This window comes from Triturus cristatus, chromosome 7 (assembly GCF_964204655.1).
Source record: "Triturus cristatus chromosome 7, aTriCri1.1, whole genome shotgun sequence".
NCBI lineage: Eukaryota > Metazoa > Chordata > Amphibia > Caudata > Salamandridae > Triturus > Triturus cristatus.
In genome coordinates, this window is record NC_140590.1 from 1,352,471,266 (window position 1) to 1,352,498,775 (window position 27,510).

The 27,510-nt window shown below is 43.3% G+C and overlaps 1 protein-coding gene across 3 annotated transcripts in view; it reads right to left on the reverse strand.

Moving 5' to 3' along the window:
- The window catches only part of PHF20 (PHD finger protein 20), a 1,063,788-nt gene that overhangs the window by 714,762 nt on the left and 321,516 nt on the right, over positions 1-27,510 (reverse strand). For all 3 annotated transcript variants that reach the window (XM_085619024.1, XM_085619022.1, XM_085619023.1), the window contains one exon: positions 5,822-6,058. In XM_085619024.1, coding sequence (XP_085475150.1) covers positions 5,822-6,058 — 237 coding nt within the window. The remainder of the gene's footprint in view (positions 1-5,821; positions 6,059-27,510) is intronic.

The following is a 27,510-nucleotide window of genomic DNA, read 5'->3' on the forward strand; positions in this document are numbered from 1 at the left end:
GACATTCATAGTGAAATAGGACATCAAGGCACCATTTACGAAATCAAAGCACAATAACGTCAAAAGACATTTAGGAAGGTGGGGGAGTGAAAACCAACACGAGTTGCAGGGTCTCTGCCAGGGCCAAAAGTTAATCCGATGTGTATGAAGGAATGCAGAACACAACAGCGCTACGGCATAAAGAAACTGCGGAATGAGCCATGCATGTAGCAGAGACACCTGTGAACGACAAAGATACCTAGGAATCAATGATGCCATATCATCGCATCTTGGGATTTTCTGCTATCATGAGCTGCATAACCACCCACCCACTCAAGGAGGTTGGGAAATAGATAAAAGTTGGGATGAACCTGAGTTCGTAGTTTACAAAACTTGCAGTACTTTGCATACGTGAACTTTGACTCCGCTTACATATACATAAAGGAGCTTGAGTTGATAAAGCTCTCTATAAATGAAAAAGATAGCGTCGGAACCTAGAATTCTGTCCCATACAGTGCAAAGAAGGGGTGCAAAAGTTCTTGGCCCATGAGGACGTAACACTATATGGAGGGAACCCATCTATCTCACAAGAGCTAATATGGTTTCTTTTACCTAAAAGGGGTAATTGTTTTTTTATTGATTGATTATGGTTTTACAGTTCAAAGGAGGTAAAAAAAAGCTCACATTAATAGTTTAAAGGACAGCAGCATATTTCAAACCACTACTATCAATCATGGAAGTGATTATAATGGGAATACCAGAAGCAAAACTGTCGAACTCAATGGAGAACAGGACTGATATCACTTAACGCAACAAGGCTAAATTTACCCCACAAAAGGACCAAACTGTGGCAATCTCTCTAGGAAGTGTGATTAGAGGTAATAGCACCTCAAGAAACACATGTGGAAACAAGATGGACATCCAAATGAATATAAAACCTACCCGCTTGCTTTCAGTTTGTTAACCAGGACGAAACACATTGGAGTGGTGTTCTTACACAGATCAATAGCTTTTAAGCCAACTGCTCACAAAACTGACAAATATGGCAGGAATGTCAGTCTATAGATAGTTTGTTTCATTGTGGCCACAATAAATGCCCCAAACATGAGTCAGGACTTCTTCTCAAGCTCCTTTCACAATGTGCTGGGGAGTTTTTGGAGGGTAACTTCAGGAGACAAATTTGATATGGGGTCCAACTGAGCACAGATCAGGCCTTTTAAACCGGGGCTTTTTGAAAGAGTTATTAGCAACAATTTGAAAGCGGTCATTGCGAGATCCCCAGAGAGGGCAAGCTGTTGACCGAGTGGACATTTTTCTCACTCTCACAGAGCCTATTCAAGAATAAATTACATTCTGGTGAGCAATATGCTTATGCCGAAACTACTTCATGATACCACAATATACCCAATAATCCCAGACCACACACACACAGATTTACCAGACATGGGACCCAAGTACAACCCCACATGGGAGGTAGAAATTACATCCTGCACTTATTTTGTACTATCAGGTACTGAAAGCCAAACCACAGAATACTTTCGACCAAATCCTCTATGGGATACGAATCATGCCTGTCTGTACCTGGAACATATGCAATGGATAAACTGGCCCACACAATGGGACAAGCACACGCAAACCTAATTCTAAAACCAGATAAAGAACATATTGCACCTCTTACAGTCCTATAGCAATCCTCAAGCTATATAACATGATGGTAGCAAAATAGACTAGGTACCCTACTTCCAAGCAGGATACCCTCAGGCCAGTCAGCATTTATTATTGGTAGACATAAGCATGACAACATCCGAAAAATAAACAACCTGATTAAAAAAGCGAAGAAAAAAGTGACACCAGCAGTTCAACTGTATCTTAGGCTGGATGTAAAAACTCAGTAAAACTTTTGCCTTGACCCAGTTTTTGTTCCTGAAAATGGCCAGTTATAATCCCCTTCCATGAGAATCACAATAAATGTAAAGGTCTCACAATTTGATTTTAGTGGAGGAATCCTACAGGGATTCCCTCTTTTCCAGCTGCTCTTGGTATCGAACCATTCACAGTAAAGAAATGAATGGATAATGAGAAAGGGGCCATTCAAATCTGCGAGGACAAGAATAAAATCCCATTGTTCGCAGGTGATGTTTTGCTTACCACACACATTTATACAATAAAGGCACCAAATTTTAAGAATTTGAAGGGACTGTTGAGTTTAAGATAAATATGAAATCAGAGATCCTAAATCTTACTCTCCCCCAGTTTGAGGTAAATACTTTAGCTTGGCAAACACGGCAGGTGGAAGAACAAATCACTCAAATACCTATTGATTAATAGAACAGCAGATCCTACAGACCTCTAAAAGGCCAACCACCAGCTTCACTGCACAACAGCCAACATAGATGGTAACTTATGTCGTTAGGTAGTCAGGTATGATTAAAATTGTCTAAAGGAATGTGTTTCTGAGGGTCCTGTTCCAAGCACACTCAGACTTAATCCATAAATATTTTTTGCTGGTGCTGAGCAAACACTAAAATTTATATGGCAGGGTAAAACAACAAATTGCCTTGCAAACATTTACAATCTCATACATTAGAAAGAAACTTGGCCCTTCCAGAATTTATGACACACTTTACGTACACGCAGTTAACTGTAACGGCAGACTGATTGCTTAGTGACACAGACCAATACAGGACACAAATGGATAAGGCAGTGGTGGTGAACACCATATCCAACCTAATACCGCAGTCGATCCCAATACTTTTCGACCCACGGCTCCCTTGACCTATTTGGCTGTTGGCTGTGGCTCCCCATTATGTTATTTTATTTTGCTGGGTGGGGGAATGTAAGCCCGCCCTCTGGAGGACTTCCATTTTTCTCCCTAAAAATAATTGGATTGAAGCCGATGAAAGTATTATAATCTAACAAGCTGAAGTATTTACCTCAAACTGGGGGAAGAGTAAGATTTAGGATCTCCGATTTCATATTTGTCTTATGTGTTTTGGAAACCAGAATCCCCTTAGTAGGGTTTAGTGTCCAATGGTTACATTTCTTTCTCCTTTTACTCCTAACCAGAAAGGAAGCAAATTAGTAGGAAAATGCAGATGGAATTACAACCTTGCACAATTCTTTCCATATTTCTGTCAGATGACTGAGACAATTGCTGTCCCTAGTCTTCTACGCTGACTACTCCCAAATCATTTTCTCTCTCTCTCTCTCCATGAAGAGCACAGTCTGTCCCTCTCCCCTCCAGGTGGGTCTGAGCAAAATAGCATCATGGATGCAATCAAATTACCTCAAAGTCAACGGGGAAAAAACCGAGGTCCTTATATTGGGGAAAAACAAGGAACTCTGGGGCCCTCAACACTGGCCTTGTGAGATGGGCGCTCTTCCAACACCCTCCCGCCAAGCTCGCAATCTGGGCATCACTATTGATGACTCGCTCATTATGCTCTACCAAGCAGTCAAAGAAGCAGCCACATGTTTTACCATTTTAAAGTGGTTAAAAAAGATCAATTGGATGCTACCAGAGTCCACCCAGAAAACTGTGGTCAATGCCTTGATTACGTCAAGATTGGACTACGGAAATGTTCTCTACTTGGCCTCAAACAAGGAGGTGACTCGCAGGCTACAGATGGTGCAAAACTCTGCCGCTAGGCTTCTGTGCCGGGTCCCGAGAGCTGCCTCCATCTCCGGTCATCTACGAAACCTGCACTGTCTCAGGGTGGAGAACCGAATCAAGCTCAAAGCCCCGAGCTATATGCATAAAATCAAAACAGGAACTGCCCTGCAATACCTTCAATCTCTGGTTTGCCCTTACATCTCCCTCTTGCAACCTCCGTTCTTCCACCCAGGGGAAATTCATTACTCCAAAAATTAAACTATCCCGGATGGGTGGAAGGTCATTCTCATATCTAGGCCCCTCACAATGGAATGCTCTGCCCACAGCTCTTCGAAACGCAACCGATTATGTCCAATTTTGCATATCTTTGAAGACGTGGCTCTTTAACAAATAACCTGCAAGCCTTTTTCACTTAAGTCTCTGATCTGCTTTTGCACCAGGAAACCCTTTTCGGGTAGCTGTTGACATCAGTTCTTAAAAACAGTTGAAGTGAGGTACTATGCACTATATACAAATGTTCTATTAAAATGTTGGGTGTATCACTAACACATCATTTTCATAGCCAGTTTCTGTAAATAAACATATATGATCAGCGCCTTATAGTTTGGGATCCTGTTGGAACCATTGGACACTAAACCCTACTGTTCACTCTCCTGCATGCTGAGATTGTGAAGGTGCCTGGATAGACTTCTAGCGACAAAGCAGTTTGTTTTTAACCACTACAGGCTTTTTTTCCTCTTAAAAGGGGAATATAAAAAGGTGCTTTGAGCAGCAGTTTTGCTGCATACCTTACAATCAGTTAATATTCCATTATTTGTTTTTTATATTCATCTTACATGTGGAGAGGAGTTGGCCGAAGGGCTAGGGCAATCAACCTCAAATCTGGGGAACCGGGTTCGAGTCTTGGCATGGACGCTCAACATCCTGTGATTCTGGGCAAATCACTTAATCTACCAGTGTCTACCAAAAATGAATGTGTCCTCCTGTAATGCAACTGGTGCTCGTGTAAAGCGCTCTGATATCCGATACCTTCGGGTCATGTTCGCGCTATATAAAACTCCAAAGGAAAAAAAATGTGTTAAAAAAATATACAAAAAAATGGAAAGCACATGTTGCATTTACATAGACATTTCTTATTGCTTTATTTTGGAATGCTTCTTCCTAAGCCTTTTTTAAAGTCTACCCATATCTAGCATGTGGGAGGACTTATTCAGTGTATGTGAATATAAATGAAGATGCCCTGATTAAGAACTAACAACAAGAGGAGTCCCTTCAGTGGGTTTGCTTAATTTCGAGCTCACTGGGGAGAAAACAAAATACAGCAATGTCCAAAAAACATACAAGGGAAAGGTGGCATAACTTTACAAAGCTATGTTGAGAACTTTTGTTCTAATAGATCTGCACCAAGGAGGTATATGGTTACCAATAGGACTTCATTGGTTTACACCATGGTGAAACAACCCTAATGAGTATGCTGTTTAGGTACCTGAAGCGAGAGTACAAAGTAGAATCTATGCTTCATTTAGACTTTGATGACTAACGATTTAACAGCGAGCCCCTTAATATCTAATGTCGGCACACTGAGTTTCTTGACAGCGATCAACAGGGAACAGATAGGCAGGGAGGTCCCTAAAGTCTTAGGCGACTCCTAAAGAAAGGCTAAGCAATGGTGAGCTGATGTTTCTTTAGCCTTCCCTAAGAAGTAGGAAAATCAGGGTCTCCTCAAAAACTGAGGAGGAAGTATAGTTTTATCAGGGTTAGTTTTGTTGGTCGAGACACTGCAAATTCCTTCTCTATCGTTAATGGTTACAGTTTTTGGGCAGAACTTCGAGTCATTGATCTTGTGGCTCATGGAAATAAGGAATTCCTGTTGGAAAACGTCATATTTTAAACTTCTAGATTATTTTTACTGTAAATTGTGCAGGAAAGAATTTTAACAATATATGCCAAGGACTCACGCACAAGCAACGATAATCCTCTATATTCAACACAAATATGATGTTGGGGTAAAATTTTAAAGCGGGGATTTTGACGTGGCTGAAAAACACGTAAAACACTTTCATTATTTTAAATACCAAAATGTACTTATTTTTATAGCATTACATACGTCCCATCAATACTACTTGGGTCAAAAAAAATGTCGTTCATGTACTTGGTGAGCTTTCATGTCAAGTCTCTCTAGTGCAACACAGGCGACAATGTTAGAACACACTGCTAAAAGCAACTCACCTTGCTGAGGTTCCTTTGACATAGAAGTGGATTCCAGGCTAGCTCCAACCAATTCTGTAGTAGAGGGTGCATGCACTACCTCAATGGCCTCCTGAATATCAGTAGAGGAGAGTCTGGAAGACCTTCTTGGTATCTTGGCTTTTTCTTGCCCATCTAATGACAGGTTTCCTTTTTTCCGTCTGTGAATGTTGTGTGACGATGTGGTTGGTTTGTCTAAGTGGATTGACGGAAGACCATCTAAAATGATACAGTGAAAGTATGAGCTGTGAAACTAGATTGACATCATACATCATCCTATATATAAATTTGGTTCTGAAAGAAGAAATTCTCTGAGCAAAGTAGCGCGTTACATCATAGCTAAGCACATTTACTCCGCATGAAGATTATTTCACTACTGATAGCATGCTACATTAACCAACAAATGTTTCCCCATTTTAACCCATTAACAAGTAGAGATCTCCTGGAAGTTATTAATAAAAATGCACATTTAAAGAGGCAATGGGCTATGGCCTTCCCTCAGCATTTCACTACATATGTAAAAAGATTCTGACAAACTACAGGATGTTTATAAAGAAGCATTTGATTAGGCACTTTCCACCCCAGAATGAGGGAAGCAACAGTTTTCTTGGCTCCCAAACAAAACAGAGATCCAATTAAACAAATCATACAGTCCAACACAGATACTCAATACTGATATTGAGCATTTACCTTGCAAAGAGCCTAAGCAAAATAATTTGTGACGAGGAGTATATCCAGACGAATATGGGTTTATCACTTGCAGAAACATCTCTCTTAAACTAAGACATCTTACATATGTAACACATCACACTGCAACAGTGTATGACCAGCTTGACTTGAAGTTAGTTGTCAGTGTATCTATGAAACACTAGTTAAAGTAGGCTTTGAACCCCATTTCCTAAAATGGACAGATACTCATAAGTGAATCTAGAGCGAGAATGAAACCCAGCCAAATGGTCTCAGTGAAGTAGAAGGTGCAGAGAGGAACATGATACTGGTACCCCAATACTCTAACGTTTGTGCTAGCGGTCAAAGTACTGCCATATAGGCTTCATAAAGCCTTATGAGAATGGGTATCTCAAGACAGACCATATTCATGTGATATCAATGTACCCAGTCGACATATTAGTTTATCTAACAGACTCCGAAAAATCGGTGTCAATCAAACTTCCTGCATGAATTGATGAATTTGGGACTGCATACAAGTTGGGAAAATGTGGAACTTTTCCCATTGAGGGGGATTAATCCATGCATAAACACACATCTGACCAAACTTGGGGATCAATAGAAACTAGAGCAGTAATGGGTCAGTTTTCTCTACGGAATGTGTCAGTGTTCTCTACTTTGAGCACAGCTTAAGTACTTTCTTAAATGTGTGGTGAGGGACAGCTGGGCTTTGTCATTCTGGATCACCTTCAGATGCATACAGGCACACTCCTCACTCGCCTTAGAGTCATGGCCTGAATCCAAACACCAGAGACACACCTCGTAAAGATGTCCGACAGCTGCTTGCGACAGTCCATAAAAGGTTTAAACACTATATCTTTTAGGCAGGGGTGTGTATCCTTGCACACCAGAAAATAACTTTTAGCAAAAAAAAACTAGTCAACTGCCAAGAAAAAAATTAGGCGGTAGCTCCGGATCCATGCAGGAAGGCTAAGAAAGAAGGGATCTTAAGTCCACGATTTTTTGAGATCGTGCATATGGGTCGCCAGCCAACACTTTCAGGGAGGAACTAACTAAACGCAAAGCCATACAACGTCACCTGCCGGTGACCACAGATACTATGCTGAAAAATCTTCTGGATGCTGTCTGGCACTTGGGGAAAATTAGAAACGTGAGGAATCAATTAAAAAAAAGTTAAGACTGTAAAGCTGCAGAAAATACTGTGCAGTTAAACGACTTTCAATATCTTTAATTAAATTATCCTCTTTACTTCTTATGTAACAGAGTGTACAATGTTCTAGATCACCTCTGTGCCCAATATTTGTTCTCGTTTGTTCAGATTAGGTTTGATCATTTAACGCGCCATTCAGGCATACAGTTCGTTTTTGTCTTTTGGTTTGTAGATAACATGTCTGTATTATGCCTAAATACTATGCGCAAACAGGAGAAAGTAAATGCTGATGGCTAAGTACTGACCCCAAGTATGTACATTCTTTGGAATCAAATTCACTTCTAATACGCATAGCACAGCACATTGTATTCAATTTCCTATGGGGGGGGATCTATTCCTCTGAAGAAACAGACATCCATATACTCTGTAATATGTCAGATGATCAAACAACTTTGTCTCCAATGCATACTCATCTTCTCTGCCTTGGTGCACCTTGCATTAAAAATCAATCACATCTCAAGAACCTGTCGTATCAAGCAATTTCATACCCCTGAGCTTTTTTTCTGAAACCATCAGGTCTAGCTACATTTTATGATTAGTTAAATACGGTTCCTTCAAAAGTACCTCGACTAACCTCAGACTAAAAGTTATATAAAACTGTTAATTTAACTACCCTGAATCTAACGATCCAACTCTCTGTCCACGGAATATTCAACCTGTTTTAACAAGACTATACATTACTGATCACTTTGACAGCCATTCAATTAAACTTCTTCGCTAGATATTAAAGACTGCCGCACGACACTAAATGTGCAGCCTTCTCACACACAACTTGTAACAATCATAAGGGTAGTGGACTCTGCATTCCTCTTAACAAGTCACTCATGACCACTCCTACCCCAACTTCAACCATGTGTACATACATCCTCCTTTGACAATAAGGCTACATTAGTCACTGCTCTCTTTCAATATGGCAACTTGTATTTCATTTATTGTGTGGTTAATTAAAAGCCATTACAATTTACAGCGTGACAATGAGGCAAGGCATGTGGGTAAGCACCTTATTTTGTGAAAAAGTTAGACTATGTATTTAACTGACTTATAACAATAGCTTAAACTGTGGGCCTATATCCGTAGATACAAAGTGTATTTTACAGAAAAATTACCTTATTTGCAGACCGCTAAAGGACTATTACACACACCCTAGACCAGGGACATCATTACAAGTTACCGATATATTAAAACAGGCATCAAAATAAAAAGACAAGAAGGCTTCTTGCTTCAGACAAAATGCAAAGCGCTAGGTGCAAAAAATTTGCCACTTCTGTCGGAAGCAGCAAGGAACAAATAACCTATTTAATGCACCTGGGAGCAAGGGCATAGTTACTATTCGCAAGCACTTTAAAACAGACATCAAGTTAACCTCTTGTGCGCCATGGAAGTAATGGTTACATCCTCGTCAGCGGTGCAGAGGACGTAAGCATTACGTCCTGGCACTGGCCCACCAGGAAAGCGATGATGCTCCCCAAGTGGGCCTCGCCCTTACATACCCCCACTGGGGCTGGCAGTGGAGGGCTTCCGCTGCCACTCTCAACCCCTCTCTCAGCAATCTGATGACGTTCGCGCACTCACAGCGTGCTGATGTCATCACAGGCTGCTGGGCATGCACTGGAAGCCATGTGCTTCCAGCGCATCCAGAGAGAGGACGCATTTTCGGTAAGTCCTTCACTGGGGGCCGGGGTGTTTGGGATAAACCGACAGTGGGGGGAGGGGGCGAGTATTTCCTTTCCCCATGTCTGTTTTAAATGGATTCCTGCTCCGCGATTGTGGGTGATGCCAGCGATCGTGGAGAAGGAATCCCTCCACAGAACTACCAGAGATGTTTTTAGGTCTCGCCTGATCCAGCGCATGCGCTGGTCTGGCGAGACTTATTGAGAGGGCTCCAAAAAGTGCTACCAGGCCAGCCTAGAGCTACAGTGCATGCGCGCGGACGCGCGCGACGTGCTTTACCGCGATTACTTTCACGGCCCGGTGAAGAAGCCAAGTAAGCCTTCCAGCAGCTCGGGCTCGAGCCAGCCTACCAGCGGTGCCGAGAAACACACTTTGGCACCGAAAAAGAAACCTGCCTTCGCGATCACTTTCAATTTCGGGGACGCACGGCCGCTTTGCATAGGCAATAGGTCTCGCTTTTGGGACCTTATAAGTATTTAGTTATGCAAATGTTGCATGGCTAAACACTTATAAGGTCCCAAAGGCGAGACCTATTGGCTATGCCAATGCTTGTTTATGTAGTTGGGGGAGCTACCCCTTAGGCAAGGGTCATTCCCGTGGGGGTGATTTTCTTTTCTCCGTATTTCGCCCACAGCTGGTTCATTCGGACGATCAGCCCTCGGGTGAGGGGGGGCGGTGGTATAAACCCACTAGGGAATTTATTTTTTGTCAAAATTCTTTTCATTGAGCATCATAAGCCAAAATGACAGCATGAATACAGAAGGGTGTGTAGGGCCCGGGTCAAAATACAGAAGGGCGTGTAGGGCCCGGGTCAAAAAAACATTCATCTAATTAGCGCTCAGTTTCATACATCCCAGAGTCCATACAACTCCCTACAGGTAATGAAGAAGACGCCTGTTTTGAAACAACAAGCCTTGAGGAGGGTCCTCAGGCAAGGGGAATTTATTTTTAAGCATTCTGTGAACAACGCCTTGGGCAAGTGTCGTACGCATGGGGGTGATTTCATTTTCTCCATTCCCCCCCTCCCCGCTCCTGGTGCTAAATCAGCCGATCTAGCCCCCGGGCAATTCAAAACCCACTAGAAGCCAGGGATTCATTTTTTATTAATTACGGGGAGCGATCCCTTGAGCAAGGATCTCTCTCCTTTTGAGGATGAATGCTTTGGCAATTTCTGCCTCTGCCTTATATTTTTAGGCCCACTAGACCACCAGGGATTTTTCTGTATGCAAGTAGAAAGGTTTTGGGAGTGACCCCTTGGGCAAGGGCCACTCCCCTTTTGGGGATGAATTTTTTGTCCGTCATCCTTATATTTGTAGTGGTCAGAAGGCACTAGACCACTAGGGATGTTTTGGTATGTAGTTAAAAAGGGGCAGATCGGCCATAAAATATTAGGCCCATCTGCCCCAAGGGGGCAGAAGCTGCTAGACCACCAGTGATTTTATAGTCTATGGCGTAAAATTATTTGGGGAGTGGTCCCTTGGGCAAGGGTAGCTCCCTGGGGGGGGGGGGGGGGGGGGGGGGTATTCTGGCTGTTTCTGGCTCCAAGGGGGCAGATAGGCCTTGTATTTTTAAGCCTATGTACACCCAAGGGAGGCAGAAGCCAATAGACCACCATGGAAAATCTTAGTGTGTTTAACGTAGCTCGGCTGATGGTCTGTGTGTTTTGCCATGGTTTGTGATCGTAGTGGTTTTTTCTCCTTTTCATTTTAGTGCAAAGTTTTTGTTTTACTTTGGTGTAACTTGTGCTTTCGGCACTGGTAGAGCTGCAGTTTGTGTAGTTCTAAATGTTTGGTAAGGAGATTTTTTTACATTGTTTACTAGGAATGAGTATCAATGACCTGCATGAAAGTGTTTTTTTAGAAATGTAATAGCAGCCTCTTTAGCTTATGTTTGAATGTGTGACATTTTCCTTGTATTTGTGCACAATGTGTATTGTATTTCCTTGTGTGTAATTTTCTTTTGTTTTCTTTTTTAGAGGGATATCAGTGCTGTGTCCGTGCAGAGTAGGTGCTGATGAGCCGATAGTGTAGCAAGTGGCATCTAGATTGCAGCCCGGGGCTGCAAGGATTCCCATTGAAAGTGCTGAACTCTGGGTTGACCCAAACATGGTGCAGACGGTGTTGCCTGCTTTTAGTGGGGGTGCAGGGTGTAGAGTGAATTGTGAATTATTTTTGCCTGTACATTTCTTTCAGTTGTTAATTGACGATGTATTTTTGGTTGAGATTGTTGAGCAGACGTATTTGAGCTGAACAGTATTTGAGGGACAACAGTGCCAGACTTAAGCCCCACTCTAGAGCTACCCGGTGGAATCCCACAGATCTGGATTAGCTGAAACAATTCTTGGGTTTAACTTTTTTGATGGGCCTGATAAGGAAGCAGTCGCTGTCTTCATATTGAGCTACTGATCCCTTGATGGCAGCAGCTATAGTTCCTGTAACCATCAGTAGCAATCGGTATTTGCTTCTTCTTCGCATGTTGCATTTTGTTGATAGTCCTTTAGTGTTGCCATTAGATCACCCTGACTGTGACCATCTTTTAAGGTTCGGCCTGTCCTTGATCACTTTGTAGATCAATTTTCAGAGATCTATGTGCCAGGGAACGAAAAAGCTGTGGATGAGTCTTTGGTCCTGTTAAAGAGCCGATTGGTTGTTAGGCAGTACATTCCTAGCAAGAGGGCACGTTATGGAATTAAGATGTATATGCTGTCTGAGAGTAGTACTGGATAGGTCAATAATTTCAGGGTCTACACTGGTAGGCATTCCAGTATTGTTTCCCCTGGTTGTACGTCTACTTTCGGAGTTACTGAGAAAATCGTGTGGGGACTTGGTAGAGGACTTTTTAACAATGGTCTCCATTTATATTTAGATAACATTTACACAGGTGTGCCATTGTTCAGGGGATTGTTCAAAGTGGACACTGTTGCTTGTGGCACACTCAGCTATATCTGTAAAGGTTAACCAAAAGAGCTGGTTTGTAAAAACTTGTGAAGGGACACTGCAGTGCCTTGCGTAGTGATTAACTTCTAGCTCTGACATTTTTTAACACGCGGATGTCTATATGATGACTACCATCCATGATGAAAGTACTTCACCTGTGACTGTTTGGGGTCAGGTTGCTGAAGTGCGCATACATGTGCATTTTAGACTACAATAAGCACATGGGTGATGTAGATAGAGTAGATCAGAGGTTGGAACCTTACACTGCTGTTCGTAAGGCGTAGGCTTGGTATAATAAGTTGGCTGTCCATTTAGCAAGCTACAATGCCTTTGTTGTATTTAAGGATTAATCGCCAGAGTCAAAGATGACATTTGTTCAGTTTCAGCAGTCTGATAGCCTTGTTTTAGAGGAGCAGGCAGGAGTTCCTGGAGAAGTAGTGGTGGAGGATGTGGCTGGATTGAAAGATTACCACTTTCCTGATCACCTTCCTCCCATGGCCAAAAAATACTTGCCCCGCTAACAAATGTTAAGTCTGTGCCTGAAGAGGGGTGCGAAAGGAGAGTAGTATGTACTGCCCCTATTGCCCTTCTAATCCTGGGCTGTGTGCGCCCAAATGTTTTAAATTGTATCACATGCAACAGAGTTTTTGGTTGCAACTGTGAGCGTAAAAGTAAACCAACTGGTCTGTATTGCTTTATATTTTTTGTTCAGATTTCATGTTTGGCAATAGTGTGATGTATTTAGTTAGAGCTGTTGTGTTTGTAGTTATAGTTTTGGATCTATTGCCAATTGGTTTGTGTGTATCTTTTTTTATTGCATAAAATATGTGATGGCGGTGTGCGTGGACTGGCGCTTGGCTGGCGGTGTGCGCGGATTGGCGCTTGGCTGGCGGTGTGAGTAATGACATGCTGCTGGTCACTACACACACTGGTAGCCAAACGCCAATCCACACACTCAGTCAGCCGGTGTTGTTGCTGTTCGAGGCATATGGGCATTTGAAAAGGATGGGCCCTTGAATGGCGCTGCCTGTTGATGTGAGTGTTGTAATGTGCTGGGCCCGCTGCTGGCAGTGTGAATGGTCTTGTATGCGTCACGTATGAAAGGTGTGTGATTGGCCTGTAAAAAAGTTGGTGCCTTGCCTTGGCTTAGCAGTTCACGTGCTGCGCGTCATTGGTTCAGGTTTGTAACCTTTTAATGAACAGTGCATTTCCTTTTTGTGAAATCTCTTGTTAATAAAATTTGACGCTCTGAAACTTCACTCACCCTCGTGCCAAATCCAACCAGTATGTGTGTGTACTTGAGGAAGAATAGTTAGCTGTAAGGTAATATTTCTCTTTTCTGTTTTTCTCTGCCAAGGTGTACATTGTCTCTAGGGAAAATCTACCAATTCTCGAACTTTACGTAAACTAGAAACCCAGGGAAGTACAGGGTGGTGTCCCTCTCGTGGGCCCAAACACATTTTCTTACCCAAAATGCCCTGAAAACCTCAAAAAGTGACTAGTCACAATTGACTTGCATTTCTGTGCCACATTCTTCCACAATAAGAAAGAAACCACAAATTTCCTACCACCCAGAATTACCCCAGGTCTCCCGACAAAAATGGTACCTCACTTGTGTGGGTGGGCCAAGTGCCCACCACAGGGAAGGTCCAAAAACGTATTTTGGAGGCATCAAAAACTATCAATCACAAAATGACCTGGCTTTGCTAGGGGGTCAACTGCATTTTTGTTCCCGTCTCGTCGGCCATGTAGGGAAACCTACCAAACCCAGACATTTCTGAAAACTAGACAGCCGGGGAAGTCCAAGGAGGGGTGGCTTGCGTGGATCACCTAACGTTTTCCTACCCAGAATCCCTTGCAAACCTCTGTTGCTACAAAACAAAATGTCCTCACATTGGGATTCTGGGTAGGAAAACGTTGGGAGATCCACGCAAGCCATATATCCTTGGACTCCCCCAGGTGTCTACTTTTCAGACTGGTCAGGGTTTGGTAGGTTTCCCTGCATGGCAGACAAGCCCAGGACCAAAAACACAGGTGAATACCTTGCAAGACCAGGTCTTGTTGCGATTGATAATTTTCAAGTCTCCACAGTAAGTTTTGGGCCATTTCCTCTCGCAGGCATCAGGCCTACCCACACTAATGAGGTACCATTTTTATCGGGAAACTTGGGGGAATGCTGGGTGGATGGTAGTTTTTGGCTCCCCGCAGATTCATGGACTTGCCATCACGGAATTGTTAACAAAATGCATTTGTTTTTTTTAAAAACAAAGTTTGAGGTTTGCAAAGGGATTCTGGGTAACAGAACCTGATGAGAGCCACACAAGTCACCCCATTTTGGATTACCATGGGTGTCTAGTTTGTAGAAATGTACAGGATTGCTAGGTTTCCCAAGGTGCCGGCTGAGCTAGGGCCCAAAATACACAGCTAGGCCTATTGCAAAAAAAAGGGTCAGTTTTCAGTGGATAAATGTGCTGCGTCCATGTTGCGTTTTGACCTGTTTTCTGCCGTGGGCACTAGGCTTACCCACACAATTGAGGTACCATTTTCAATGGGAGACTTAGGGAAACACAGGATAGTACAACAAGTGTTATTACCAGTTATTTTTCTATGCATTTCCGCCTTCCAAATGTAAGACACTGTGTAAAATAGAAGACATTTTGAAGAATGCCTCCTGATTCACATGCTAGTATGGCTACCCACATACACAGATGTGGAAATTACCACTGCTTCTAAACCTCCATATTGTGTTCCCATTTGGGAAATACATAGGTTTCCTTGATACCCTTTTTCCACTGTTTATATTTTACCAAATTAACTGCTGTATACCCGGTACACAATGAAAAACATTGCAAGGTGTAGCTCAGTTATTGGCTCTAGGAACCTCAGGTTCTTTGGGAAACTACAAGCCAGATAGATCCCCGCAACCAGAAGGGTCCAGCAGACGTAACTGTATATTGCTTTAAAAACCTAGCATAGTTAGAAGAAGTTGCAGCTAAAAATAAAGGCGCTAAGGCTGGGCTTTTTTAAACTTAATTTCAATCTTTTTTTTACCGACTGCTAATTTCTATAGGAAAACCTTGAAGGATCTCCACAAATGACCCCTTGCTGAATTCAGAATTCAAAGGGGTTAAACAGAAGAATAGTTTGAGCAAAGTGTCATAACCAAATGATAGCAACAGCTGCTCTCTTTACCACACTGTTGCCCCCAATAGCCCACCAAGAGCTTTCCAGGCATACTTTTGAACTGCAACCTTGATCTTACTATCCAACTAATTAACACCTTATTCATATAATTTATATCAGGTCACCCCATTTTTAATACATAATTTACACCCAAGTATTAGGAATGAAAACTCCTATTTTTAGTACTGATATCGGACAAACTGACCTATTACTCTCCCACTATCAATCCTTTTCCTTCTGACCAGGGAATCAAAACAAAAACAAGGTAAATATACTTCCTGAACTCATCCACATATCTAAACAAGCGTTTGCAATGCATTAGGTATCACAATTGCAACATTTCGAGCTATTGGCATTGTAAATGACAATGCCTTTTATTTGTGTTTAAAAAACCTGCAATAATAAAAGGCATCGTCATTCACAATACCAATAGGTCAAAGTTTCTAAAATGTGAGAACTATTAGTTTGCAAATGCTTGTTTACAAGCGCCCCATGCTGCACTTTCACGTTAATAGAGGCCTCGCCCCTTTCTTTGGACGAGCCATGTCTAAAGAAAGGTCCACAGCTGCTATTGAAGTGAAAGCGCTGTATGGAGTGCTTTTATATGTAAAAGCACCCAGTGAAAGCGTGCATGGCCCGCTGACTGTTTCAGGAAAGCAGTAGTGCCTGCAGTAGGAGAAACCATCAGTGAAAATAGTGCTTACAGAGTAAATAAGATGTACCGTGTAACAACCGAAGTAAAAGGGCCAGTCCTCATGGGAGGTTACAAATGAAGACAAGGCGGTACTAAGGAGGGAATAACAAGCCTATTAACGAATCATAGGACAGCATTTACGAAGGACAATGACACAAGCCAATGACAAATATGGGTGCAGAGTGGGCGGGGCTTCAAGTCTATACAGCATGGCTCGCAGAGCAGCTCATGCGCTGCCCAGGCTCGACCTAAAAAGGATGTCTTGAGATACTTCAACGTTTTCCTGAATCAAGTCCATAACAATCCTTCACTTCTTTTACATCTTGGATACTTTCACCAATCAATACGCTTAAACATACTACTAACTCCATTGCTTCTTTTCAATTTTTGGGTGGCTGCCCTAGAAGTAAGAGGTATGAATATCTCCAGATCATGCTGCAAGCATTGATTGCATAACTGTAAATCACTGATTTTCCACAACATTTGACCAAATGTTTCTAGCAACAACACTACACTATGATATACATAGTAATTGCATCTCACAGGGATGGTTTCATAAGGTAAGATTCAGGGTTGCTTTGAAGACTGTGTTGGTCACATTCCAGGTGTCTTCCTCCCCTTTCTTCAAAAATCAAATATAGTAGAGAAAATGATCTTCCAACTCTGGGGAGATCTAATCTCTTGTTCTTCTATTTCCTCCACAGAAGTTAGTAATGTTTTTGCTTTTTCAGGTGTTCTGAATCATTCATGCCTAGTTTTTCTTTAATACCTATTGGTTTTGGATTGACATGATGTGCCAAATACTCTTCAAATATTTTCTTTTCTCCGCAGATTTTCCATTTAATTGTTGAGTGCTTTTATCCCCCCACTTCTTGTAAATGGCTTTTCTTTCTCTCCTTCGAAATACACAACTCATCCTTCCTAGGCTTAGATTGCCTCTCTTTCTCAGACTTAACTTTTGAAGTCAATATCAGTATTTCTGTTTTTTCTTTCGAGATCAAGTGCTTCAGTTTTTCTGGTCTATCTTTTGAGGTAGACACTTAAGTTGCCTTCTTTTTATCTTTTCAGGATAAACTCTTTGAAGCAGGTACATTCTAGATCCTCATTTGTACTTCCAAGGTCGATTACCTCTTTCTCGCCATTTGACCTCCATCAACAGAAGAGAAGTCGAGGTCTTTTGGCTTTTTCAACAAAGGTGGCTCACAATTTGGACCCAGAGGGATGAGTCTGGTCAAGGGACCCAGTGGGATGGGATTAGCGGAGCTTTTCGGCCAACATTATTCGTGCTTATGCTCTTTCCTAGCTCAATTGCTTTCTTATTAAAATCAAAGGCTTGTGATCTTTCTCGCTGTTGCTAAGAATCTCTTTACGGGCACTGTGGGCTTGCATTCTTTAGTCTGAAGAGTCTGTAAAAACTTTTTCCCAGCAAATCATGTACAGAATAGACATCAATTTCCCGTAGGTCAGAATGTTCTCCTTTAACCTATGTATCAACATCTTTCTCCTCCAAAATTAAACACATTTCCTTCATGGCTGGAGCCAATCTCCTGTCTGGAGAGCATGGATTCTCCAAACAACTCCACTGTTCTCCAATATACAAAAATCATTTTATCTCTATGTATTATAGCCTTTGACTTGAACAGTAAACAAGCATAAGCCTTCAGGCATACGGTCGTGAAGAGGACAGCCCATGGTTGTTTGTTGTTGGAAGCGAACGTACGGGTGCGGCTCGGGCACAACATAAATAAACTATTCAGGTTTTAAAACTGCATCAAGAAGACTCAAAGTAAAGAACTACCCTGAGATACATTTTCTTACCTAGTCTAAGTATCCAAACTAAAAATCTGATGCCTCGATGTTTAATCATCTTCACTGCAATTCTTGTTCATTAACGATGACCATCTCAATTTCTCATTCATTTCCAAGAGCCTACATCTTCTAACCCAAAGGAGGAAAACAGTTCAAATGGAGGCTATGATTTGGGACATTGTCGTCATACTGTCAACATTACAAATAGAATATATTGTTTGGTCTTGCTCTTCACCCACATCAAACACTTAATTTTAAACACATCTGGACCCAACCACAAGATGGTGAAATAATGCCCAACATGTAAATCTAGAATATGATTCAGGCAGAATAACTCTGGATCCCTATCAAAGGACAGGGGAAAAAAACAGGAGACAACATCAAAGCGCTGGGGCGATACACAATACTGCTGTGTTACATCGTATCCAGTGTTGAATTAGGTGCCAACACTATAATGGCTGACAATTTGGAGTAACGCTGGTTAGTTTTATCTAAATACATCATATCGGACTGCCTCTCCTGTGATAATAGCTTTCGAACTCCCTGGCTGGCGTACGTCAATTTGGTAAAATTGATTTGCGGAGTGCCTTTGTGGAGACAGCTACTTGTAATAATCCCAATAAAAAGGGAGGTTTCACTAGCACTTTATAATTTTACACGAGGACGGTGCTTAAGCATCATGGCAGTGAAGACGCAGATTGTGGCGTGCCTGTCCTTGATTGCACTGACCTGCCACACTAATTAGCTTTGGCAAGCGCTGGAAACATTCAGTACTGTTTAGCCTAAGAGCTGATACTTTTATCTGTTGTGCTTCCCTCTTGGTTTTAGGAATAATTAGATCAGTGGTCTTCAAACATTGTAATGCCACGCCCCTCCTCCCAGTGGGGGAAAATATTATCAGGCCTCCCCCAAAATGTTTCAAAATTATTTTAATAAATTGCCATTGTTTAAATATGTCAATAAATATTTAAACAATGCATTTACGTTCTGTTACCGTTTTAAAAATGCAATCAAATACATGATCACTAAACATACTATTCTGACCAGGCAGGCCTTACTAACATGTAATAAGTATTGTATAAGTATGGTACACGAGGACCTGCAAACGGAAGAAATCAGCCTTAATTATGGCTGTTAAAAGTAAGTCCCCAGCAAGGATCCAGGCTGCTAGAAAGGATTATAACCTGACAGTACTAAAAGCAAAGAGAGAGTGGGAGGAACAGCATTGGCAAGCATTAAAAGTAGCAAGTTTAGCGGAGGAGCCTTTTTTGGAACCTGGTCAGGAAAAAGGTCCGTCCCGATAGTGGGTCACTAACGAATAACATCACGAGCAAGAGATGGTATGACCATTTCCTGAACCTATATTCCGATCTACAGGATACTACACTTGAAGGCCCAACTATTGATCCTTGGGCCACGGGCAAGGACACAAATGCAGAACCTTTTTCGGAACAGGAGGTTGAAACTGCCATTCAGCGAATAGTCCCGGCCAAGGCAGCAGGACCTGATGGCCTGCCAGGGGACCTTTTCCGAGCCGATCCGGCAAAATGGGCAAAACTTATTGCACTGTTAATCAATGCTATCGATCATGGGTGTCCCATTCCAGATTCCTGGAAGGGAGCAGAAGTCGTGCCTATTTTTAAAAAAGGGAGCAGGGATGACCCTGCCAACTATCGCCCGATATGCCTGATTGACTCAACCCAGAAAATAGTTGGCCGGGTATTGCTAGAGAGGATCCTTGTATGGGCTGATGAAAATAGGATCCTTTCTGACTATCAAGCTGGTTTTAGAGCAGGGACAGGAACTATCGAACAGGCGTTCAGGTTATTACTCCTATATTGGAAAGTGGTTAAGCTAGGCAAAGGCAGTCCTTACCTTGCATTTATCGATCTAAAGACTGCCTTTGACCTGGTTCCTCGTGAGCGCCTGTGGCAAGTTCTGTCAGAGCAGGGGGTGCCTAGGTATATCCTTAATATGCTAATCCGCTTGCATGAGGCTAATTATGCCCAAATAAGATGGGGCTCACAAGGGCAAACAACAGCACTGATACCGGTGAACAGGGGAGTCCGCCAGGGCTGTGTGTTAGTCCCCACCCTATTCTCTTTGTATGTCAATGGGGTGGTTGAGCATTTACAGCAAATACCATCTGATGTCCCAGCCCTGGCAGGGGGGAAAATCCCTACTCTCTTGTTCGCGGATGACACCCTCCTCATCTCAAAAACCCCAAAGGGCCTACAGACTCTTCTTAATAGCTTCGACCAGTTTTGTAACATCAGAGGGTTGACCATAAATACCCAGAAAACTAAGTTCCTAATTTTAAACCCACCTAAAAGGTTCAGGAATCCTCCCTTACTTAATAGTGTACCGTTGGAGAGGGTTGCTACATTTGATTATTTGGGAATCCGCATTTCTGATTCTATGCTTTGGAGATCACATGTGCAGAAAATGCTCTTGAACCATAAAAGGGTGGTGGGGGCAATTCTTAAAGAACATCGTTCTTCATTAAGCAAACCAGTTGCCCCCGCACTAACAATATATAAGGCCAGAGCTGTAAGTTCGGCACTTTACGGCACCGAACTCTGGGGTCTATCTAACACAGACCAAATCTGCAGATCAGAGAAGAAATTCTTAAACGATCTACTGATGCTCCCTTTGAGTACACCCACCAAGCCCCTCTTATATGATGTTGGCTGCCACTCGCTTGGAGACATAGCAAGATTACGTCCTCTTTTGCTGTGGGCCCGCTTGTGGCTGACACCTGAATTAGCCAATTATGCTGCAGGCCTTAGGGAGGTAATGGACATGGATGGGTGGCATAAGATCGACTGGTTAAAAGGAGTAAAAAAGCTCCTATGACCTCGGTCTTAAAGATGCTTGGATCGACAGAACCTCCCCACCAAAGGCTGAAATCAAGAAGGCGTACTGGCGGTGGGTTACTACGAATGAACTCCTTAACCCCAGAGCTGGAAGGCTAACAGAGGAATTCATGCAGCATAAGTCTACAATGCACTTCGAACCATACCTGGACTCAATACAAAAACCATATGATAGAGCTTTGTACTTCAAGTTCAGGGTGGGTATCCTCCCTTTGCAAGAACTCACCGCTCAGTGGAAGCCACCTAACCAAACACTTCCCTCTTGCTCAAGCTGTGTGGCTCCTAAGGAGACAATTCCACACTTTATGTTTGTCTGCCCAGCTTACAAAGTGCCAAGGGGGCGCTGGCTGAAAACACTTTGCAGGGAACTAGGTACCCGCAGTCACCATGAAGCACTACGCATTCTAAGAACTGACCCTAGGGACTTTTATGCCTGCGCAATAGCTAAATTCCTCAGATGGGCATGGATTATCAGAGCGAGAAACCCGAGTATTAATTCCCAAACAACCTAAGTACTGCTTGTTTTCTAGCCCAGGCACGTCCCTTTCCACAGATACAATGTACATACAATTTTAACAAAAAAAAAAAAAGTCAATCTTTTTTATAACAATCCTGTTTTTAAATGTTTTTTTTTTTAATCATCTGTCTTAATGTATTTTATACCTAAAAATGTATTGAGGAGTATTGTCACTGTTTATCTGGGTTTGTTCAGCTTTTAAGATATCTTTGAATCGAAATAAAGCTTATTGACTGACGGACTGGTAATAAGTATCCACAGTTTAACTATTAGAAGCGGGGGTAAGTAGTTTGAAGAAAAATTGGACTTCCTCCCCTTTTGACACCTTCTCCCAGGTAGGATATTAATGATAAAACATGTTAGTGATGGGCCATTACAGAGCGGCTGTGTGCTGGTCATTTTTGCCAGCTTCAAACAAAGCACTGTTATCAGCACAATGCTTCTTTTGGTCAGAGCCTGGAGGCCCCCCTGGGATCACTTGAGGCCCCCCCCCCCCCCAGGGGGGCCCGCCCACCAGTATGCAAGTTTTATGAAAGGTGCACAAGACTGTTCTTAATTCCATTTTTTTTTTTAAAGTAATGTCCTAACATCAGGCACTGCAGAGTAGCTTTTACTTTATTACAATGATCAGATGAAGAAGCCACCCAGTATGTTGGTTACTTATTCAAATTTGCCGTGAGGGCCCGCAGTACTATGCACTCAATCATGCTGCTAACTCGGTCTCATTTTATGCTGCATGTTTTAACTGATACGTATTGTAGGGAGGTAGAATCCTTCTAGCAAGGTTACTCCCACTTTTTGCCTGGTGTCAGTGTGTTTTTGACTAGTCTGACTGGGATCCTGCTATTCAGGACCCCAGTCACTGTGCTTCCTCCCTAAATTGGGCATGGTTAGTACTGCTGTACATCCACAATTGGCTGCTGGTGTACCCTTGTACGTCCCTAGTATATGGTACTGAGGTACCCAGGACATAGGTACTACAGGGCCCTGCCATGGGTGCAAGCCTGTATTGTGCCACCCATGGGAGTACACTTTAACTGTAACTACAGACCTGCCATTGCAGCCTGTGTGAGTTGGTGCTTGCACCTCTCATAACAGATAAGTTTCCTTATATCTGAGTTCACTCCCCTTAAAACTTATGTCACCCCTAAGGCAGGCTCTTCGGTCCTGAGGGCAGGGAGCTTGTTTACAAGTGTGAAGGAGGCCCTGCAAGGGCAGGACACCCCTACAATCCCCCCGAGTCTATTCTCCAGGCTTTGTAAGTGCTGTCAGCCATTTTAAATACATATAGTGGACAGTCATTACGAGATGTCGAACTACATAGTGGCTGCACCAAACCTGGTCCGGTTTGGTATCAAACATGTTGGAATCATACCCCAACACCGATTCCAGTGTTGGAAGTAGGATCCCACGTACTGGGGGGCTCCCTTGGGGTACCACACCTGTACTACCGGTAACAGCCTTTCAGGGTCGGTCAGCAAGCTAGTGCTACTGCCAACCACAGACACAATTCTGCCCTCCTGCTGCTGAGCCAAGCTCAAGCAGGGGATGGTAGAATAGGTTTCCTGTCACAGTAGGTGTAACCACCTCCCAGACAGGACTTAGTGTACAGGGCTGGGGGTGCTTGCCAGAGCCGCCAGAGTGCTTTGAAGGGCACATTTGGGGCCCTCCTTGCATACTTCAGTTTGAGCCACTTCAGGAGTCATTGGCTTCTGCTCAGGCGCGAAACTAGTCCAAGGACATGGGACTATCCTCCCTTCTGTCCAGTCCCTCTTCTGGGAGGGACCCCTGAGTCATTCCAACCCTTTCCCTAGGGTGCTCAAGGGCTTACCTATGGGTGGCTCTTAAAAATCGTCCTAGGACAAGACTCAAGCCTGAACCCACGTCACTCTTCAACTGTCTAGCACTTGGACTTTGCCTGGAACAGACTGCATCAAGGAAGACTCCTGCTGCTCCTGGTCTCACTGTTCTGCAAGTCTTCTTCGTCACCTTTATCTGTGCTTCTTCCAGGATCTTCAACACGCCTGTGGGAATCAAGGACACTCGAAGTAATCTCCCTTGGAGTGAAGGAGTCTCTCCCCTGTATCTGCAGGCACCGCAATGAAGCCAACCGCTCAGCTGCTCCTGACATCCCATGGACTTCAGAAGGCTCGGCAACACAGGTGGTGGTTCTGCATCTCCCTTGAGGCCTGACCGGTCCTCTCCAAGTTTGAGGTAAGTAAACCTCGTCGGAACCGCTGGGACCGAGCTCTTTTGCACTGCATCCACTTGCTGCGGCCAAGGCTTGTTGGCTCTGCACTTCAGAGATCTTCGGGCTACAAGAAGCTCCAGTCTCCAGCATCTCTTCCTGCCAAGGACAACGTCCTCATCACATCCTCTGCACCGTGGGCCTTCCTTCTTGGTGATCTGCTCGAGGTCCTTTAGCAACTCTTGTTCTTCGGGCCTGTGTGTCCTCTTGAGGGTCATCCTCTGCTCCAGTGGGCTCCCCTGCTTGCTCGGGCCTGCTCTGAGTCTCCTGCTGGGGGCGAGTCCCTTGGACCTTGCTGGTTACCAATGTTGCTCTTTCTTCGCTCTCTGTGCCAGTTGTAGCTGCAAGGCGTGTTGGTGCTCCCGCCGGACCCCGACCCCCTGGTTCTCTACTTCAGTCTTGGGACAGCTCAAGTACGGCTCCTGGTCTTCCTCAGTGTTGCTTGGTCCTCTCAGCAGCAACAATGTCACCATCAACACTTCTAAACCGTTCAACATTGGTGAGCATCATGGTCACCTCCAAGTGGCATAAACTCTGTCCCCTCTGCTTACAGGTTCGTCACTTCAAGAATCCACCCTTGGATTTGACCGGACTCTTGCAGACTTCGCACCTATGCACCCCGGCTTCGCTGTGTGGGTATCCTAGTTTAGGTATCCTGGTTCCTGGGGTATCCACGGGTGGAGTGACTCTCCAACCTTCGGTCTTTCACTGGGTTTCTTCAGGGTCCACTGGGAATGGTCCTTATTGAAAACTGCAACCGCAACATCCCCGTTGGCTTCTATTGAACAAGCGGCTGTGTTTTCACTCCACACACAGCCTCCATGTGGTTCCTTGGGTACAACCTTTCTTGGGTGGTTTCTTGTGTATCCAGTTCCTCAGAGTCTCCTGGTTCAAGTCCCAACTTCGGTCGCAGTTCACATTCCACTTTCTTTTTTGTTTCCAAAACTTTTTATTAAGTCAGCAAATATAGTAATTGCAGACATTACAAAATCAGTACAGTATACAAGTACCCATATATCGAAGATTGAGCAGGTGACTATTACATGCTTGTAGTAAAATGGAAAAAAAAAATGGAACCATTCGGGCCCGTAAACGACAGCCCTAAACATTTCAAAACCCTGTCTCATACTGCAAAACAATATCACGGTCCCCATGGTCAAGCCCACATTCCCCTTTCTTAGTATATATTTGGTCTCCCCCTGAAGACCACTGTATTTTGTTGCTTACTTACCTATTTGCAAAATTGAAGTATTGTTGTGTATTTGAGTGGTATATCTCCTAAGCGGAGATATCAAATGTATTAGTGAGTATTGTGTGATATACATTTTTATATGTACACTGTGTGGTTCTTTTTCGCTTAACCTACACTGCATGATTAAGCTGGTAAAACAAACTGCTTAACACTCCTTTAAGATAAGACAGAAGGCTGCTCTCCACAGCTACCACTTTGAGAGGTTTCAAAGGTTATCAAAGACCACTAAAATACCCATAAGGGTTGCCTGGATTAGTGCAAGGTGTAACAGTTAAATAAGTGTGCACCATATACTAAGCCAGCATCATAGGTGTGGCGCCGCAGCCAGGGCGCGACTGACTCCGGAATCTGGGGATCACGGTTCGATCCCCGGTGTCGGCGGCAGATCTGCCCAGCACCATGTGACTCTGGGCAATAGCTTGCTTAATCTTCCCGACGGCCCCCAGCGCCTACAAATGTAGATTATTATTATTACACGTATTTTATTAATTGTTTATATGCTACATTTATGGGTGAAATTCCGCCTGAATAGGGTTTATTCTGATCTGATTTGACTTTGTAAACATGTTGAGTAAACTATATTGCAGCTTTACAGAAATCTGCAGGTTGGATTTTGACAAACCTAGAATGACTCTTTAGGTCTCAGCTAGACAGTGCATGCGCTGTCTCAAAGAGAAGTGTTGTGTTCTATTCCCCATCTCCTACTACTGGTAAACTTCAGCATCGCTCTCATTTTCGTTGATGCCATTCATCACGACATGCAGGCATCATGCCCTCTTCTTGTGTTTGGCCCTCCCAAAGCGCATGGACCAAGTACATGTCTCCTTACACGACACCCGGTTTACGGAGCTATATTTTTCTTAGTTTTCAAGCACTCCATAGGAGTACTTTTATTTACACACACACACACACACACACACACACACACACACACACATAAAATGCATGTGCGTGTACATAAACAAATGCATTTCTTGAAAAGTTGTTAAAACGCGAACTGCGCTTGTTCATTTTACTTTTTTGCATGATCCGATGGTATTGGAGCGCTCACTTCGTCGTCCGTCTTGCCATAGTTCGAACACAAACCAATGGTATTGGAGCGCTTTAAATGCTCACCAGTTACATTACACAATGACATTAATTTATGTCGCTGGTTCTGCTTCAATTAAGGTTTTTTCCCCCCATTGTTGCTTTCCCATCTCCCCATCCCCTCCTGCTTGACCAATCACCCCACTACCTCCCTCGTCGCTCTTTTTCTTTTGTTGCACTATCTGATGGTACTAGAGCGCTTGTTCCGTCCTTCATAATGCCACAGTATTATCAGCCGGTGGTACTGGAGCGCTTTCAACGCTCACAAGTTACATTACACAATTTCACATATTGTTCAGCCAACCCAGAGATTTGAACCTGGTTCCCCTGTTGGCAGCTCTGGCCGATACGCCACATCCTCACTTCACTGCGCAACAGTTTCTCCCTATCACTTCCACATTGGGCCTTGCTGAGCAAGTCAACACCGAACAAGCACTGCCAAAGCCAATCGATCATGGCAATGCCCGAGCTATTGGCCTTGTCAATGTGAATGTCTTTTCACTATGTTGTCTAGCAGCACATCTGCTGTTCAGCATTAACAAAAGTCACTGTAAAAGGTGATATGATGCAGCCAGCGTAGGCCACGTCACAACGTTTTCTTTGTGTTAGGAGGGGCAGGACAATAAACTCAATATGGGCGGCAAAGACACTTGGTGTCAGCTCAACATCTTGCGATTCTGAGCTTTCTGTAACTTTCAGCCATGCTGAACAGCATCTGTGCTGCTAGCAACAAGGCTAAATGACATTCCCATCGACAAGGCCAATAGCTCATTTACGAGTAGGAATTGTCTTGGGTGCAGTAACTAGTGTACACATAGCTATGTTGTGACAAACTTGAATGCCACTTTCGTATCCATTGTGCAATGTCTGACTTTAAAAATGAGCTTCCCTATGTGTGGCTTAGAAAAAGCAACAAATAGTTGATTTATTTACCAAATCGATTTTCTGTGGTCAATATAGTACGTTGAGGTGTTTTTGACATCTAAAATGTGTAAGGACCTTTTTGCAACTGAAGGAGTTTGTGGAAAGAAAATCAGCAAGTCAACTGTTTGGTTAACAAGCAGCAGGGAGATGCAGTTAGGCAGAAAGCATGGGTTTGGGTCTTAGAACAATTTGATGTTTGTGCATCTGAATAAAAGACTCAATCACAGTTACAGCTAGAAATTCATTAACTCTGTGTACGAAAGTGACTGCAATTAGTAAGTCTGCTTTTCATGATGCAAACTGCAGTAGGCAAGAATGTAACGGCCTAAAATGGGATCCAATGTGCTGGATGAGAACCAACATCAAGATCCCATGAAGTAACTGATACCGGTGTTGGTAGGATTATACTTTTTCGACCTTCTACAAATTCCTTCACAACAGGTATTTTACATAAAGACTGGTGTGGTCTATTTTCCTTGTAGCCTGCTAGAAGTACCCAATAAGAGGTGTATGCTGAGCTTCAATTATGCAAATACAGCAAAGTATGTCCTTGACTGAAGCCAGTAGGAGTGGTG